Source organism: Hydra vulgaris, chromosome 12 (assembly GCF_038396675.1).
Source record: "Hydra vulgaris chromosome 12, alternate assembly HydraT2T_AEP".
NCBI classification, from domain to species: Eukaryota; Metazoa; Cnidaria; class Hydrozoa; order Anthoathecata; family Hydridae; genus Hydra; species Hydra vulgaris.
The window spans coordinates 82796873-82817500 of record NC_088931.1 but is presented as its reverse complement, the minus strand read 5'-3'; the positions used below and the strand labels follow the sequence as shown (position 1 = coordinate 82817500).

Below are 20628 nucleotides of genomic sequence, written 5' to 3'. Positions count from 1 at the left end.
CTCTCTAAGGTCTTTAATGTGCGTGTGTGTATGTATGTATGTATGTATGTATGTATGTATGTATGTATGTATGTATGTATGTATGTATGTATGTATGTATGTATGTATGTATGTATGTATGTATGTATGTATGTATGTATGTATGTATGTATGTATGTATGTATGTATGTATGTTTGTATGTTTGTATGTTTGTATGTTTGTATGTATGTATGTATGTATGTATGTATGTATGTATGTATGTATGTATGTATGTATGTATGTATGTATGTATGTATGTATGTATGTATGTATGTATGTATGTATGTATGTATGTGTGTGCGTGTGTGACCCAGAAGTCCTTACAATCTTATCACAGAGCACCGCGGAAGAGCATTTAACTAAGAAGTTTCTTACCAAAGTTGTTTATTGGGCTAGAGCCGGCGTCGAACTTAAGACTTTTAACTATTGCGCCACGGCTTCGTGATTGCGATGTTTATCTAAAGTTGCGATGACTATTAAAGGTATGGCTTCTCAGTGATAGTGTGACTAATAAATTAAAGATGAAGTTCAACTTTTTAATACTAAAACAGATTCCATTTCCAAAAATGACCTTATTACTTTCATCAAGTAATGAAATACTGCTAGATCCTTCAAAGCAAGTAAAACAAAGCACGGAAAAAAGACAAAAAAAAAATTATAAACCGTATATTTCTTCCACTTCTGGACGGAGCACGTTTATCCAGTTGTATCTCTGATATCAATTAAAATATCTTAGCCGGCTTTGTTATATAAGTGTAGGTGTAGGTGATGTTATAACATCACCTACTGTTGTATGATGTTACACTTATACGTGGTATAGACCTTACAGCCAGGTATATTTCTAAAAATGATGCTATAAATCTTTTTTTCAGTTTAAACATGAACAAAATGCTATAAATATTTTTTTATAAATGCTATAAATATCTTTTTTTATAAGCATAAACAAAATAACAATATAAATACTTTTTAGTATAAGCTTAAACAAAATGGTGAACATTTTATTTATATAGATTAGGCGCTTCAGGATTTATTTTTATTATTATAAACTTATGCTTAGTTTTGACGGATAGGTAGGCGCCCAGAAAATGTTATTAACTAAACTATGAATAAATGAAATGATCGTCTTTCTTTATTCAATTATTAACTTCACACCCAATCGCACCTTACAACCGTTTTACCACACCCCCCCTCTTACGGTACGGGAATGCTGTTTCTAAAGCTTAAAAAACATACATTGTTTCTAAAGCTTCTGATTTATAACTCTTTTTTAACTTTATTGTAATATAGGTTTTTACTTTTGGTTTCTACTTGTAAAAGTCCCTTAAACTTTACAAACTGATCGCACTTAAGGAAGGTAAAGATCAGCATTTTATAACCACAAAAAAAAAAAAAACCTCAAAATGAATTTTCAAGGGCAATAGGTCACTACCTTTTTTCTGTTAAAATGGCAGAAATTTTTTAAATTTTAATTAAAATATGGTGAGTAAAAAATTTATTAAAAACACTCTAGTATTCATTCCCCAACCCTACCCCTACTTCCTTTACACACTCTCTAAAGAAAAATTGGGAAACATTCACGTGCCTCCCTGTTTAAGGTGGAGCAGAGGCACGTGCTCCCTACCCCTACCCCCTCCCCGTGTTGTTGGCTCATTATTTTGAAACATAAATCTCACATAAATGACTATTTAAAAAATCAACAAGAGTCTGTTTAAGATGAACCGCAATGAACACGTTTATCAACACTATTTGTACACAATTCCGTAAAACTAAAAATTTTTAACGGGGGTTATTATTTATATACTATTTATGACTAAACTCTTTTAAAATTTAATATTCTATAACATTTTTGTAATATTTAAATTAAAAATTAACATAATTTATATTAAAATTATAATATAAAGTTTAAACAAAATTTTATTAATTTATCGATTTGAAGAAATAATATGTAAATGTAACCCTTTTTTTAAAATTATTATGTTATGAGAAAATTTACTGAAGCAATCGGTAAAAGAAAAATAATGCCAGAAAAACTAGAGTTGTATTATAACTTTTAACAGTACTTTGTATTTATATTACAATTCGAGTTGCATTTTATGTATTAATATTTGTTGCGTTATGGAGGCTGAAGCTACTAATGGTAAAAAAACAGTTTTCTAAACCTAAAAATTTATGTTCGTATATGCAACAATAAATAATATTTTCGGCTAAAAATATACGGAATAGTAAAAAAGTTGTTTTTTATATTTTCTTCGTATTTTGTATTATAATTACTACATTTTTTGTGGTATTATCTGTCATTATGAAAGATATAAATTATAATAATATATTCGTTAATATCAGTTTAGAATCAGAAAAGCTTTTTTTGAACATTTTAATTTTTTTTTTACTAGTTTTTTTTTAGATTCTCTAATATTTATTTAAATCTCATTATATATATATATATATATATATATATATATATATATATATATATATATATATATATATATATATATATATATATATATATGTGTGTATATATATATATATATATATATATATATATATATATATATATATATATATATATATGTGTGTATATATATATATATATGTGTATATATATATATATATATATATATATATATATATATATATATATATATATATATATGTATGTATATATAATCAGAGTGTTTTCTTATAGTATTTATCAAATTAATTAAATATTGTTATTTATTATTAGAAAGGTAAAAATACTATATTTTATAGGTAAAAAGTTATGAAAGTTGAAAAATTTTACAAAAATTATGACATTTCAAATATTGAATATATATACACACAAACATGCACCCACACACACACAGATATACATATATATATATATATATATATATATATATATATATATATATATATATATATATATATATATATATATATATATATATATATATATACCGTCAACCGGGGTGACTTCGGACAGCGGGGTGTCTTCGGACAGAGCATTACTTATTATTCTACTTCAGTTTCTCTTAGCGATGGCGCGAAGCTACAAACATAAATTAAACTTTAAAGTGTTGTGTGGAACAAGCTCTAAAGAAGATATAAAAAAAGCTATAGAAGATCACAGTAAAGGCATGAGTATTCGAAAAGCTGCTGATAAGCATAAAGTCAAAAAATCAACATTGCATGATCACATTAGAAAACCCACCTTAAAGAAGGTTGGAGGCCAGAAAATTATAAACAAAGCAGATGAGGTACTCATTGCTCAAATGCTAGAAGCTGTTGCTGATTAGGGTTTTCCTATTGGAAGATTAGAAGTCAAAATGATGGCTTTTGATTTCCTCAAAAATCATCGTGGGTAAAACAGTAGCAATTTGCAGATACCTGGAAATGACTGGTTAAATTCATTTATGAAACAAAGCAATATTTCTGGCAGAAATACTTTTAACATTAAACGATCGAGATTAAAGTTAGGTGTAGAAATAATGAATAATCATTGTAGTTTTATCATTAATTATATGTGTATTTGAAATAGTTTACCAGTAGTTGTTTTTTTTTGTTTTTTTGTTATTTTAAATAAAAAAATTTTAATCAAGTAGCTTTTTTACATAGTTATACATTCATTTTAAAATCCTTGATGTTGAAATTTCAACTTTAAAAATCCTAAGCTTCAAGTGTCCAGAGCCACCCCATTTCCTGATTTTGATTTTTTGATTTTCAGACCATTTATTTATGCTAATATCATATTGGGAAGCTGAAAGCCAAAATTTCTTCATGTTCTTTATAATTACAGTGGTACGATCCACAAAAATATTTCCATTTTGTATTGATTTTAATGAAACAGTTTAATATTTTCTTCGAAAATCGTCCGAAGTCACCCCGGTTGACGGTATATATATATATATATATATATATATATATATATATATATATATATATATATATATATATATATATATATATAACCTTTTTTTAGAATTGAAACAGAACTTTCATAATTTTTATATAAAATATATTGTGATAGTTGCACCCTTCCATCTAATATTTTGTTCATAAATTTGTGTTTTGATGTTTAAATGCATACAGTTAAGTGTCAAAAGAAGCAAGTATTATATTGGTAATAAATAAATTTTAAGGTCTTAAAAAGGTTGCAAGAAAAGGTTTTAAAAACCTTCCTCTACCTACTTTATGTTAAGGAGGCAGAAGGTGGTACAATATAAATACTAATTTTTTCTATTATTAATGTACCATAAAACCACTTTACATCAAGTCTATATTTTGTAAAAATCAAAAAATTAGTTTGTGTTTGAAAATAATCAAAAAATAAAAATAAACAAAAAATCAAGACACAAATTTTATATACAGTTCTTGATTTACATTATAACTGGATGGCCATGTTAAAGTGGGTAGCATTAATAAAGATGGTAAATCCGAAATTTTTAGTAACTTTATTAAATAGTGAAAATATCATAATGACATGTTTATTAAACTTTTCAAAAACAAATAAAGTAAATAAATAAGTAAAGAAAAATATAAAAAGGGTTTCTGCAATACCTTATTGATATATCATGGTAATTTGTTGATGTCTAAAATGTTTTTTAAATCTTTTGGATTGCTTTTCAGTGTTTGACAGTAAGGCATGAGATTGCATGCCATTATATGATCAGGCAAATAACATTTTGCTTTGATGATTTGACCCTGGCTATTTCAAAAAACATTTTAAAAACACGCTGAATGAAAAAGATTTTGAATTAACTAATGTTTTCATATTAACGAAATGCTTTTAAATAAAGTAACAATTTACTGATAATGATTTTTTAATTAAAGGAATTCAAGTTATGTTTATTTTGTAAATAAACATTCGAAAATAAATTTTGAGTTTATTAAAATTAGCAACATAATTTATTTGGAGATATTAACAAAAATTATTTGTTGCTTTGCCATTATACTTCCGGTTAGGAGTTTAAAATCCATGAATCTGAATAGTTTTTATGTTTTAAAAACATCTGGTTTGAATAATCAATGTGCTTATCACATTTTTTTAAGCGATTTACACAATTATACAAATAGATTGGATTTTCTAAATAAATAAATAGTAAAAATTTTTACTATTTATTTATTAAAGAAAAAAAGAAAGTGTTTTCAGTTTTAAGATTTTATTTGCAAACTTGTTTTTAACAAATATCCATATAATTTTTAAGTTTAGTTTAAGTTAAATATCTTCTATTTTATAGCACTAATATTAGTTTTGTTTTTAAAATAAAATAAATATAAGTTAGACTTTTAAAGCATTTTCTTATTGATCGTGTTATTTTCATTCGGTTATAAAAGTTTAGTTTGTTTGATAGGAGGTTTTATATAAAGGCATTTTTCTGCATAAAAAATTTATTGCAAAAGGGAAAACCCAAACATAAAGTTTGTAACTCAAATTTAAGTTATTTGGAAGAATTTTTTTGTATTGATATCATTTATTAACTACAAAAGCACATTAATCAGACCAGTATTTAAAATAAAAAAAATCAAAGAGCCGGAACTTACCTTCGAGAAAAAAAATAGACATTAAAAATTAAAAAGTTTTTTGCTAATATCTCAATATCATATCATAAATAATCCTTAAAAATAAGTTTCATGTTAATTAAACTTTCCAGAATAAATTATTATTCTGGAAAGTTTAATTAACATGAAACTTATTTTTAAGGATTATTTATGATATGAACACAACTTGTCTTGACACTTGGGTATCACTTTAAAGTATCATTGACGGTTGTATATAATTTTCTTAATTAAATAATTTAAATTAAGAAATTTATATACATATTTATATAATTTTTATATAAATTATATACAATTTATATAATTTTATATAAATTATATACAATTTATATAATTTTATATAAATTATATACAATTTTTATAATTTTATATAAATTATATACAATTTTTATAATTTTATATAAATTATATACAATTTATATAATTTTATATAAATTATATACAATTTATATAATTTTATATAAATTATATACAATTTATATAATTTTATATAAATTATATACAATTTATATAATTTTATATAAATTATATACAATTTTTATAATTTTATATAAATTATATACAATTTTTATAATTTTATATAAATTATTTAAGTATGCATTTTTTATAACAAATGTTATTAAAAAATAAAAAAATTCAATTTTTGTATAAACAATGACTTTCTTAGACAATGAAAGTCTCTTTAATGAACTTTATATAAGAATCATTAAAATTAATACATTTAAAAAGATAAAAAAAATTTTGTTGAAAAAAAAAAGACCAATGTTTTTAAAAGTTGGTACAATTAAATAAGTTGCTTTTATATTATTTAAAAGCTTTTTAATGAAGAAACAAAACAATTCTAATGAATTTTTACATAAACTATTAATGAGCCCTTTTTTTTGTTTATATAATTATGTATTTTTCATGAATAATGTTAATCTTTTAAAAACCAAATTAAAAAAAGTACAAATGTTAAAACGAAATTTAAAATCGCTTTTTTATGCGTAATTATTTCCTATTATACATTTACATGGAAACTTATAATTTTAATTAAAATTATATAAACATTATTAAAGATAAAAAATTAGAAATTTATTATTACGAACGTAATTAAAAACATGATTTAAATAAACTTAGCATTTTAGTTTGTTGAGTTTTATTTTAGTTGAGTTATATTAAATAGTTATATTTTTATCTCTTCCCATGTGTTAGGTACCTAAGAGTATGTTTCTATTTTTCTATTGTGTTTGCTGATTCTCAATAATCTTGCGGATTTTTTATATTTAAATAATTAAAACTTTTATTGGATGTACTTTACATATAGCTTCTTGTACCAAATGCTTCAAATTCAAATTATATTTAAGATTAAATGTGATAGTGTTACATATATACATATATATATATATATATATATATATATATATATATATATATATATATATATATATATATATATATATATATATATATATATATATATATATCAGGCCTTGTTACAAGATTTCGCTGCGTAGCGAAAACGCGTAACGCATTTCTGAGTAACTCAACTCAGCAAATATATTTTGCATCGTTAGAAGTTATATTGCGTCACTAGCGTTTTTTCAAATACCGCATTGTAATTAAAGTTATTTTATTAACGCGTTAAAAATCATACTAACAGTTTTTTTTTTTCTCACTACAACAAAAGTTACAAATAAAATCTAAGTTCTTATTTAAAAAATCATTTTTATTATTTTTTTCAAATATGAACTAAATTTGATTTTTAAAAAAAATTTTTTTTCATGAAACATAAAATAATGTTTGTTTATTTTCTTATGATTTTACAGTTGGTTTTTGGTTATTTTATTTATTGTTAATAAATTTTGCCTTATTTAATTTGTGAACTCTTTTTAATAACGTTTTTAAACAATAAAGAGTTTTTTTTTTGTTATTTATCAGTAACCGATAACATATTCGTGATCATAATTTATTTTCATGAATTAAACAAACGTCTTTAAAACTTTACGTTATTGAATTTAAAACACTTTTTTTTTTTTTGACTAATTTTTAACAACAACAACAAAAATTATGAAACAAACTGTTTCTTTAACAAAAAATCTATTGCGGTTAAATGCTTTTACTAACGACTTTATTTCTTCTGAATAAACGTTACATTATGTCATCTTAATGACAATCAAAAGATAATTTAAATATTCTAAAAGATATAAGTTTTTGCGTAGCGCGAAACTGCTGAACGCGTAGGCAAATCGCCTTTTCGCAAGCAAAATGCGAGCTGCGTAACGCTTCTTAACAAGGCCTGATATATATATATATATATATATATATATATATATATATATATATATATATATATATATATATATATATATGAAGACCTCAGTGGAAAAATCGGCGTTGTCACATTTAAAAATTATTTAGAAAATATTTATTTATAATTAATAAAATTATTTATTTAAAGCAAATGAAACTAAGCAATTTAAAAAAATTTATATTATAATTATTTTATTTAAAATTTATTCAAAAACAAAACATTTTGTAATTTTTTATACAAAAATTTTTTTTTCTTTGCTTTAAATAAAGACATTTATTAATGATCAACAAATACTTTCTCAATACTTTTTAAATGTGACAACGCCGGTTTTTCCACTGAGGTCTTCATATATATATATATATATATATATATATATATATATATATATATATATATATATATATATATATATATATATATATATATATATATATATATATATATATATATATATATATATATATATTATATATATATATATATATATATATATATATGTATATATATACAGGTGTAGAGTTGCAAAGAAAAATGTCTTTCTTTCCTCTAGTTTTTTGGGTCAAAAAAGGGTGTGTTTTTTATTTTGGTATTTTTCTGCTTTTTTTTTTTAGCATTCTTTTTTTTTTTGCACATAGATTTTGGAATAGTTTTATTTTATTCAAGTATATTTTTTAAGCAAAAATACATGTATAAACACCAATTTATCTTATACTTTTAACAAAACATTAAATTAGCTGTAAGTTGGTTATAAATCTAGGTATACTGTATGGGAATGTTTATTTGTCATGTTGTACTTCCTAACTACTGTGATACACAGATGTTTGGCAACTATACTTGTCCTATAACAAGTCTTCCTTGGAAGCGCGTGTGGTCGCATACCTTGTTTGTCCATGTTTATAGTAATTTTTTTAGACACACTGACCACAGCATTTTGCATCTTTTAACTTTTAAAATGTTTCAATAATTTGTGACAAAAAGCTAAACTTATCTACTGAGAAAAAAAAACAATTCTAAAAAAGGAAACAAAGTTGTAACAAAATATCAAATTTTAATTAAATGAACTAGAAAAATTTAATAATTTGAATGAAACAAATTAAAAAAAAACTTCTGTTCAAGTTTTTATGCAACTTTTGTTATTTAAAATTGTTATTTTAAGCTATAACAATACAAGTTGAGGAAAAAAACATTTTATTTTATAACATTTAACAACAGTTGAAAGTTTTGATATGCAATTTATATACTAATTTTTATCAGCCCGTATAATTAAGAAACTAATTTGCTATGTACGCTAGAACTATGAGAAATTTTCCTAATTTTTTTTCTAATGTTTATTTTTTTTTTTTTTTTGCGTCTTTTCGCGTCTAAAAATGTTTTTGCTATATTTGACATTATACAATATTATACAATAGGAAAATAAGACATTATACAACTTATACAATAGGAAAATAAGAAAATTGCTATTTATTAATAAAATATATTACAAATGTATTTACTACATTTGATGCCTGTATGAAATTGCTTGTTAAAAACTTTTTTAAAAAGTTTTAAATAGGCTCCTAAAAATTTATATATATTTTTTAATTTTATTTTATTTCTATTTTTATTTATATATATTTAAATTTATTATTTTAATATAAAAATATATTTTTTATATTGATTTTGTTATTTCTATTTATTATATATTGTATTTCATTTTTATTTTCATCTATTTACAAAAACAAATAATTACAGTAATATAACCATATTTAAACCTTGCTGTAACCCTAACCTTGATACTTACCCAAACCAAACCCTCAGTCGATATAGCATCACTCAGTTGAAAGTCAGGCTATTTGATAGTCAATGTATGTACTTTTCGTTCTCTATAAAAGTTGCTCACGGGGATATTTTTTACAAAAAAAATAATGCTTACGTGGACAAAAAATTAACGGGTACACTAAAATGTTGCCAATAATGCTAATGTCCCTGTAAGTGTTAGTTTTTTTGTAAAATCTGTCCCCATAAGTGGTACTATAGGTATATATATATATATATATATATATATATATATATATATATATATATATATATATATATATATATATATATATATATATATATATATATATTTATATATATATATATATATATATATATATATATATATATGTGTGTGTATATATATATATATATATATATATATATATATATATATATATATGTGTGTGTATATATATATATATATATATATATATATATATATATATATATATATATATATATATATATATATATATATATATATATATATATATTAGGGTGCATCTAACGCTCCATACATTCAAAAATTGATCTGTCCCTATTCTTAAGACTCTCTATTGGTTCTCACAAGACACCCTGTTAAATTTTTTCAGAATTGAATGAGATTTAGGGGGGCCACCTCAAGTCTGAAACTTGCAACAAGACCCTAAACAGAAGGAAAAAAAGTTTTTCAAAAGTATGTCATGTTGGGTCTCAAAAGAAGCGAAACTTTATAACAATTTCAAAAATAACAAAGTTTTACACAAGAATTATTATTCTAAGTTTTATTGCATAAAAAATTATTATTTTTTTAACAAAAAATTAAAAAAACCCTTTTTTTTCATGTTTTTGTCAAAAAAAAATTTTAAGGTATTTTTAACAAAATTTAAATGATAACTATTTTTGAAATTTTTATAAAGTTTCGCTTCTTTTGAGACCCAACATGACATACTTTTGAAAAACTTTTTTTCCTTCTGTTTAGGGTCTTGTTGCAAGTTTCAGACTTGAGGTGGCCCCCCTAAATCTCATTCAATTTTGAAAAAATTTAACAGGGTGTCTTGTGAGAACCAATAGAAAGTTTTAAGAATAGGGACAGATCAATTTTTGAATGTATGGGGCGTTGGATGCACCCTAATATATATATATATATATATATATATATATATATATATATATATATATATATATATATATATATATATATATATATATATATATATATATATATATATATATATATATATATATATACATATATTATGGTGCCTTAAAACCTCCTTTAGATAAAAGATCACAACTCGGTGTTTTTATGTGCTGTGGTTATCTTTTGTAATTAAGTCTAATTTAAGCTCAATTGTCCAATAATTATTTTTTTAAATTTTATTATTTATAAAAACTTTTAAATTTTATTTATTAGAAAAACTACCGTTTTCTTTTATTAAAAATAAAAGGCATGATTTTTTGTAAGTTATTTTATCATTTTTTATAAATTTTTTTTTGGAATTTTGATAAAATTTCCCTTCATTTGAGTACTAAGTTAATCTATTTTCAAAGAAATTAAAAAAATATAAAATTAGGGGCCCATTAAATAAATAATGGAGTTTAAGCATGTACTAAATATTAGACTTGAATTATGCTTAAATTAATCACAAAAGATAACCACAGCACATAATAGTAATAACAATAATAATACAATAATGTTGAGATTTGATGCCATGTTATATCTATAACAGACAAGATGAGAAAGTCAAATATACTCAATTAAGTCTAGCTTAGCTTTAAATTAGTTAATATTTTTAACTTCTATTATTGTTTCAAATGGCAGTCTATTCCAGAATTTGATCATATGGTTTGTAAAAATCTCTTATAGTTACAATTTAAATATTTCTTGTCAGCATGTAAATGATGTTTGTTACCCCAAATATTAAAAATGAACCTGAAACATTTAAAGAGCATAAGTGTTTTAATTAATTTTTCACATCATTATGACACCACTTATACATTTGTATGAGATCACCTAATATTTTTCAGTGTTTTAAGGATGTTAATTTCATTATTTTTAGTCTTTCATTATATGAGGAATGACATAACTCTGTTATGGATTTTGTTACTTTTAATATTTTCTAATATATATGTTTTTCAAGATCAGGACTTCATACAGGAACTGGGAATTCTAAATGCATACAAATATAACTGTAATACAGTAACTTTATTAGTTCAGTATCTTTATAATTAAATGATTTGGATATTATAACAAGTTTTTTTTTATTTTAATAGATGATGCAATTTTGATTTGTGGTTTCCTTTGAAATTAATATGCGAAGGTCTTTTTTTAATTCGGTAGTACTCAACTTTTGCTTTACATTATTTTTAATCATAAAATATTTATGATATATATTTTTATTATTAGCTATATGCATGATTTTACATTTTTCAAAAACCAGTTGCATCTTCAGGTTTATTGCCCATTCTTCTAATCAATGCGACAATGTTTTGCAAAACAGCTGCATCAGTTTTATTGTTAACTTCAGCTATTACTTTGCTATCATTTGCATATAACATTATTTGGTTTACAAGTTGACTAGAAAGATCATTTATGTATAATAAAAATTAAATTGGACTAAACGCAGATCCTTGTGACACATTGCTTACTATATTTGCCCATAATGATTTTCCTTCTCCTAAAACAACTCTTAGCTTTCTATCAATTTAAAATTTTCATGTGGATAAAAGACTTTATCCACATGAAAAACACTGAGTTCTGATTTTTTTATCAAAAGGGGGGGAATATAAAGGCACCTTAATATATATATATATATATATATATATATATATATATATATATATATATATATATATATATATATATATATATATATATATATATATATGTATATATATATATATATATATATATATATATATATATATATATACATATATATATATACATATATATATATATACATATATATATATATATATATATATATATATATATATATATATATATATATATATATATATATATATATATATATATATATATGTATATATATTGTATATGTTAAAGGCAATCTGTATTAATTGAAAAAACATATTATGTTAATTGTAAGCTTCTTACTTTAAGTAAATTTTGATTTTATTGTCTTTTATTGAGTTAAGTATTTATTTTTCAATTCAAAGTTAATATCAGACTTTAGTTGAAGATATTTAAATAATGATTAAGATTTTTATTGTTTTATATGTTATAACTTTTAAATGTCTTTTCTAATTATCATGAGGTGCATACATTTTTACATTCAGTGAAAGATCAGATTTAAAAATAGACACAGTGTGAAACAGAAAGTTTTTTTTTTTTTTTTTGCCAAAGCCTATTAACTTTTTTATTTTATGAATTACAGCAAACCAATTAAATTGTTTTATTGTAAACAAACATTTTGTTTGTTTATAATAAAACATCAACTTATCAACTTTTTTATTTTATGAATTACAGCAAACCAATTAAATTGTTTTATTGTAAACAAACATTTTGTTTGTTTATAATCAGAGTTAAAATAATAATACCATAAAAAAGGTAATAGGCAGATGTTTTTCATTATTCCAAACTTTGTTTTTTTAAAAATTTATACTTTTAAATTTATTTTTAAATTTAGCGTTTAAGTATTAATAATTTTTCTAAATGAACTTTATTTATTTTGATATTTTGCTAAGGTGATTAAAAACTCTCATTCTTTTTATCTTTATCTCATTCATTCTGCTTTTTAAATATTTATCTCATCTTTTCAATTTTTTAAATATTTATATAGAATGCCTCTAAACTAGTAATTAATATTAATGTAGGAAGGTAATAAATAAATTATAAGTATTTGAACTTTAAAAAAAATGAAAAGTTTTAAAAATAAATCATTATTGTTTATCCCAGGATGAAGTATGATGCTGGTAATGAAAAAAAATGTTTTTTTTTATTTTAAATTGTTTTAGTATTGTGTATTTAGACTTTTTTATCTTTTTTATTTTTTTATAATTACTTTTAGGTGGTACACTTCTGACTTACACAGTTACAAATGATCGTGGTTGGAATGACCCACCAATACATATCTTCAGCCCTGGAGGAGGGAATCGAAAAAAAAATAATTTGAATAAGAGAGTTGGTCATTCCTTAAATTCCAATGGTAAGTTGATAGTTGAATATGATATATGAAGTTGATAGTTAAACAAATATAATATATGAACTTAATATATGAATGAGCACCATACATTATAAGGAATTTATTTTCTATTAACAAGAATAAATATGTATTTATATAAATTGTTTTGTTTTTGTTCATTAAGTTTATTTTTCTGATAAAAAATAAACTAAATGAACAAAAACACAACAGTTTATTTAAAATAGGTTTTTTATAAAAGTGAAACAAAGAATTAAAAAAATTTTTAAAATATATATATATCAGCCCTCGAAATTAGTAAAAATGAGGTCAGCAATAAATTGCCAACCTGAAATTGTTTGAGGTCAGCAAAAAAAATTTGACACAAAGGGGTTACCATAAAACATAGAAATGAGGTCTGCAATTTTTTTGCCAACCTCGAACACTTTTATGTTGGCATTGCAAAATGCTGACCCTAATTCCGAGGGTTATAGTCTTGCATGATAGTTGAAAAGTTTTTTCTATAAACTGTATTTTTAAAGAGAACGCTAATAAACTAGACCAGAAAAAGTTTAAAAAATTAAACAAAATTTTTTTTTTTACATGATAGATTGCTTGCCCTAACAAAATCTCAGTTGATGTAGCGACACTTCCTTGTAGCATCAGGATATAGGATAGCCTGCTGCCTGATATCTGGAAATGCTTCTGGTCTTTAAATTTTTAGTTATTTAAAAACCGTAAACTCTGTTTTTAACTAAACTTAATAGTTGTATTTCAATAAAAAAAACTTATGTTGATCTTGAAATTATGATATAAAATATCATTATAAAACCATATTATTGCTATTATTTTTATTATTATTTTTATTATTAAAAATTATGATTTAGACTTAAATATTTTAATTTGGTCATGAGATAAAACTAAAAAAGTAAAGCATATAGTATGATGTAATGTAAAAAAACAACTGCAAATCACTACAGTCTAAAGGAATTTAGGGGTGATCAAATATTTTATATAAAAGGAATCGCGAAATAAGATATAAAATACTTTTATATCTTATTTAAATCTTATTCAATATATAATTCAAATATAATCGTCCATTAAATGCCCATAACTCTCTAATGCTGATGTGTATTTAAAATTAAAGACAGAAGAGTTTAAAAACAAACTAATTTAATCTACTTATAGTTATTTTACAACAATAAAAAACTCTGATAACTCTTTTTAAAATAAATTTTATTATTATTATTTTCATTATCAATTAATTAGTTTCTAATTTAAAACATTTAAATTTTTAAATAATAATTTCTCAAAGTTTCCTCTTAAACAAAAATCAATTTTAATGTTTCATACAATGTGCAAATAGCTCTAGTATAATTTTTTTATTTTTTTTATTTTTAAATTACAGTGCAATTTTTTAGGACCTTTAGTAATTGTTACTACTTTTATATAACTTTTTTTATTGATAACTACCTGATAACTACCTGGTGTTTAAACAATTAATGTATGTTTTGACTAATATTGTTTTTGCAGTCGTAAATTTATTGTTTTGATTTTTTATTAATTTTTGCAGTATGATAAATTGATCGTTTTTTAAAAACAGTGTTCATTGTTTTTTATATATTAAAAATGTGAGCAGCAGACATATTTCTCTAATTAAATGTTCGAGCGTTGTCTACATATATATATATATATATATATATATATAAATATATATATATATATATATATATATATATATATATATATATATATATATATATATATATATATATTTATATATATATATATATACATATGTACATACATACATACATACATACTAAATATTAAATTAAGTTGTACTTAATTGGTTTCAAACTTTTTTAAATATAAATAAATTTTTTGAGTAAATGAGTCATGTAAAACATTTTTTGGTGAAATTTATGTAATTTAAAATAAAGTGATTTGTTTGAAGTATTTTCTACTATGGTATTTTGTTAATGACAATATTTGATAACTTCTTTTTTTTAAGGTACTTCATTTTTTAATCAAGCACCCCTTCATCAAAATGGAATTCATAGCAATCTACATTCTGCAATAAAATCTGACTTTCTCCCTCAGTCATCTTTTCATCAAAACAGATTTTACAACAATCAACATCCTGTATTGAAAACTGATGCTCTACCTCAGAGTAACTGTGCAGCAGGAGTTCTTGAGGTATCAAACAATTTAGAGCATGTTAGTTTTAATCATTCAAATAGTAATCCTGACTTACAAAAAGTTTGTTCATCTTCATCACAAATGCATCATGCTGTTAGCTATCCATATGATATAAATAAAGTTGGTTTATCTTCATTATATAATCCAAATTGCTTAATCAGTTCAGAATCCAGTTGTTCTTCAAACAATGATCAATTAAAAAGATCAGAAAATCAGAACAATTATAGAAGATTTAGTGATGTATCTGTTCCTGGAAAAGTTAGTGATCCATTGTCAATACTTTCCCAACTTGGTACTCCAACTATGTTAAAGTCATCACATTTACAAACTGAAACCAAAGATTCTGTTCAAAGTTCAGATGCTTCTTTTCTTAATTATGATAAATCTAGAATATCCCCAACTAATGGCTATCAAACTCCTCCTATTCCAGAGCATCAAATTGAAGATTCTTTAGTTTCATCTATTCCTTTAGGACAGTCAACTCATAACAATGGATATGTAGGGAGTAATTCTTCAACTGAATTTCAAAAGTCAAATTTAGTTGGCCCTCCTCCAACTGTAGGGTATTACATTCAAAATGGCAAAAGTTCACCAAACCGTTCATCTCCAGTTAGCCTAAGAGCTCGTTCTCCGTTACTGATTACCAATGTCAATATCGAAAATGACAATGAACTACTAGAATCGACCATTAAAAATCTTCAAGATTGCAAAGAAAAGTGTCTTTGTCGTTTAAATAGTAGAAATAGTGATGAAATAAACAAAAAAATTATTTCTTTTCAACAATCTTGGTTATTAGGAAAGTTATCTGCAGTTGTAAAACTACAAATGTCAGAATTAGCTATTGGTAATTATTATTATTTGTAATTTATTTATTATTTATTATTTACTACTTATTATTTGTATTTTATTGTTGTTTTATGTTTTTATAAATTAGCTTCAGTTATTATAAATTTTTTTTGTGTTGATGAATTAATTTTTTTGGTGATTTTTTTTTTTTAAATAGCACTTATGATGATGGATTTCACTAAAGCTGATCAAATTCACAAAAATTTAATTTTGGATCATTCAAATGAGGTAAAAATTGTAACTAATAACTACTGCATGAATTTAACGTAATATATTAAAACTCCTAAAAATTATTATATCCAATTGTTTATTAGAAAAATTATGCATTAGAAAATAGTTTCATTTTTTTGTTCTTATTTTTTTTAAATACTTAAAACTTAAAATAATATACGCAACCAGTGTGGAACTTAATTGGTCTAAGACATAAAATTTATAAAATTGTTATCTGGACCTCTTAAAATGAATTCTTTCTGTCAATCCTAAAAGTAATTTAAGTAGCTAGAATGTTTTTTATAATTTTATTTCTATAGCACAAATATTTTAGGTTCAATACATTAAAACGTATCAAATACTTTTAATACAAACATAAAAATGGTATTATAGCTGAGTGTTGAAATAAATAAAAAATCTGACTTTATATAATTTAAATAGCATTAAAATATCAAGTTTTTATTTTCATTTATTTTTTGTTTTTTTTATAGTTTTTCTTGTTGCTTTATTAATTGAATTGAATTTTAAAAACTGGTATACACATGGTCCCTCATGTTGTATTAGGTCAATATGTATATTCTAATATTTATTTTACATACCATGTGTGTAAAATAGACTGCAATATAAAGATATTTATTTTGAAAAAAATTTTAGTAACTAAATTTGTGAAAATGGCGTTTTATATAATATATAAATTATAAATCATATATTACTATATTTTGAGTATAAATTTTTCAATAGAATCAAGCAATTCAAATTTACCAAACTCTAATGTTTTTTTTACGTTAGGCTGTCAGAGTATTTTCATTATAACCTTTTGTATAAATCCTTTATTTGCAAATAGTGTATACATAGTGTATACATTTGTATACATATGTATACATAGTGTATTTTGACTTTTTTTATTTTTAAAGCATAAACTTTAATCAACTTCAAAATATTTTTGCCAACATGAACACAAAACAACATTTAAATGTTTTGAAATGTTTGAAAGATATTTCAAAATCATTGACCTCTATATTTTCATTACTCTTTTTTATAATGCTGAAAAAAATGTGCTAAATTTATATTGATGTTTATGTTTTAAAAAAATAAATAAAAACGAAAAGTTAAGCAGTTCGAAAAAAAGAATTGGAATAAGTCCATTAACATGGACTAGATATGGAAAAGTCCACTAACATGGAGTTATTCCTATTCTAAAAAGTCCTATTTAATCCCATTATATTTTTTCCATTAAATTTAAACAAATGAGTTAATAATTTTCAGTTATCAATTTTATGCTAATTTTTTCTTTCTTTAAATCCGAAAGAATAAACAGTTTTATTTTAAACTACATTTAAACTATATTGTAACTTATGAATTTTTACTGAATTTTTGTTCTGTTTTTGATATCTTTTTCAATTTGCTGCAGGTCACTTCATGGATTGTTGGTATAAAAAAGTTAGTTGTTACTTCTCAACAAACACTAGTTGAGAATAATAAATTTACAGAGGATAAACGGATCAGCTAACGTTATCACCAAGTTAAAATTTCATTTCTTAGACAGAATAGATTATTCTTGTACTAAGCGTTTCGTTGTTAAATACACCGATCAATCCCATTAATAGAATATAATAGATATAAAAAGAGTTGGCGTGTGAATACTTCATAAAGTTGATCTATTATATGACGATAGTTTGTTTCGATAATCATTGAATTTTTGTTAAGTTCATCGATTATTTTACAAGAGGTTATAATTTTGATAATGTCTGCATTTTTTTTTATTTATTATTTTGAGATAAATAAATCAGAAATTTTTTTAAAGATATATTTTTTGAATAAGTTTATTATGGGTTATTTGTTGTGGGTTGAACATTTTATTTTTACTTACAACTTGTCCTTTGTATATTTGCTGTTTACTAAACATTTGCTGTTTACTGCAAGTTTAATAAACTATTGCTTTTTGCAACTTCATATTTAAACATTTAATTACGACACAATAATGGTTTTATGCTTATTGAGATATTTTTTTCTAGTTATATATATATATATATATATATATATATATATATATATATATATATATATATATATATATATATATATATATATATATATATATATATATATGGCTTTAAAAGATTGTTTTACTGTATTAAAGTTGTATTCTTTTGTTTGTTTGCGCTTTCTTGTGAGAAGTTAAAATAAGTTTTTTGTGAGAAGTAAGTTAGAATTAGAATAGAAAGTTCGAGTATTTTGTAAATACGGACATTGCCAGGAGTTGCACGACAGTATCTTTAAAAATTTACCCATAACGTTTTGCTTGAAGAACCATAAAATAGTCATGACATTAAATTAATCATAATAAATTACAAAAATTTGTATTACAAATTAAATTTTTGACAGCAAAATTATACTTCTTAATAAATAATGTGTCTGAGTAATTTAAGTCGCTGGAATTAATTTGTTAAGTCATTGAAAAAACATTGAAAATCTTTTTTCTAGCTTAATATTTTCTATGCTGTTTAATCAGCGCTGGACCTCAAAACACTTACCTTAAGAGATGTAATTTTAATATGCATGCCACAACTGCACTGTATAGATGCACAATTACGTTGTAAAGATAAGCGCTTGTTTCGGAAGCGACATCTAGGGTTTTTGTTAGCGGCAGATATAGAAACTGCTCTAACCGCTGCGCCACGGTCGCACCGTGAACGCTTGCTTTAGAAGCAAGAAATCCAGGTTCGAAACGAGCTCTGGACATATTTTTGTTTCACGGTAACGAAGGAGGTGTGCACTTTCTGGTTAAATGCACCTCCGCAGTGCTCTGTGACAAGACCGTTAGATCTTCTTGAGGCACCTAAAATAAAATAAAAAGGTTGAACACCATCGGATTCCTAGTAGCGCAGTGATTAGTATTCTGGCTCAGAAATCAGAGGTTCGCCGCCGGCTCCACCTCAATATAAGTGACATTGGTAAGGAAAGAGACGTAAACTTCCTAGTTAAATGCTCCTCTGCTGTCCTCTGTGATAAGATCGTAAAAACTTCTGAAAGCACTTTAATAACTACAAAAAAATGTTTAACTGAGAGCTACTTTCATTAAATAAAAAGTTTTGATAGTTTAACTTTATCGAAAAAAAAAAGCTGAAAAGTGTCTTGAAGTTAAATTTGATATTGTACTGTTGCATTATTTTAAAACAAGATACAGTTGCTGAAGCAACGTTACAGTAAAAACTTTTTTTGAATTTAGTCAACTACTTTTACGTTTTTTAAGGATTCACTATTTTTACGTATATTAGCCACACAAAAAAGAAAATTTACTAAAAAGCTGTTTGGGCAGAACTATTTACAATACATTTGTCTCAATCGCTGTGTAAGTAGTGACTCTTTTAACAAATTTAAAAAACTCTAAAAAACGTTTCTAATTGTTACTATAACCTCAAAAATGGTGTTATAAAAATTTCACATATAAATTCAAAAATTAAATATCAAATTAAATATCTCATTCGTTACTGGTATTAATTATTTCTGAGAAAAACTCAATGTCTTGAGTCAGTTTGCCTACTTGAGTTTTTTTTTCAATATATTATTTTTACAACTGTTTCTTTTCTCAA

General features: G+C 23.2%; 1 protein-coding gene across 3 annotated transcripts; it reads left to right on the top strand.

Moving 5' to 3' along the window:
• Nucleotides 1–1999: 1999 nt before the first annotated feature.
• LOC105847893 (uncharacterized protein DDB_G0286591) lies at nt 2000–18838 on the top strand. 3 transcript variants are annotated; one of them, XM_065814688.1, is made up of 5 exons: nt 2000–2156; nt 13667–13804; nt 15792–16823; nt 16983–17053; nt 18447–18838. In XM_065814688.1, exons 1-5 carry the CDS (start codon nt 2135–2137, stop codon nt 18543–18545), a joined length of 1362 nt encoding a protein of 453 aa, XP_065670760.1. In that variant the 5' UTR covers nt 2000–2134; the 3' UTR covers nt 18546–18838. The 3 variants fall into 3 exon arrangements, with proteins under 3 accessions (XP_065670760.1, XP_065670761.1, XP_065670759.1); XM_065814689.1 differs by lacking the exon at nt 2000–2156 and adding an exon at nt 13444–13571; XM_065814687.1 differs by lacking the exon at nt 2000–2156 and adding an exon at nt 13539–13586.
• Nucleotides 18839–20628: the final 1790 nt, after the last annotated feature.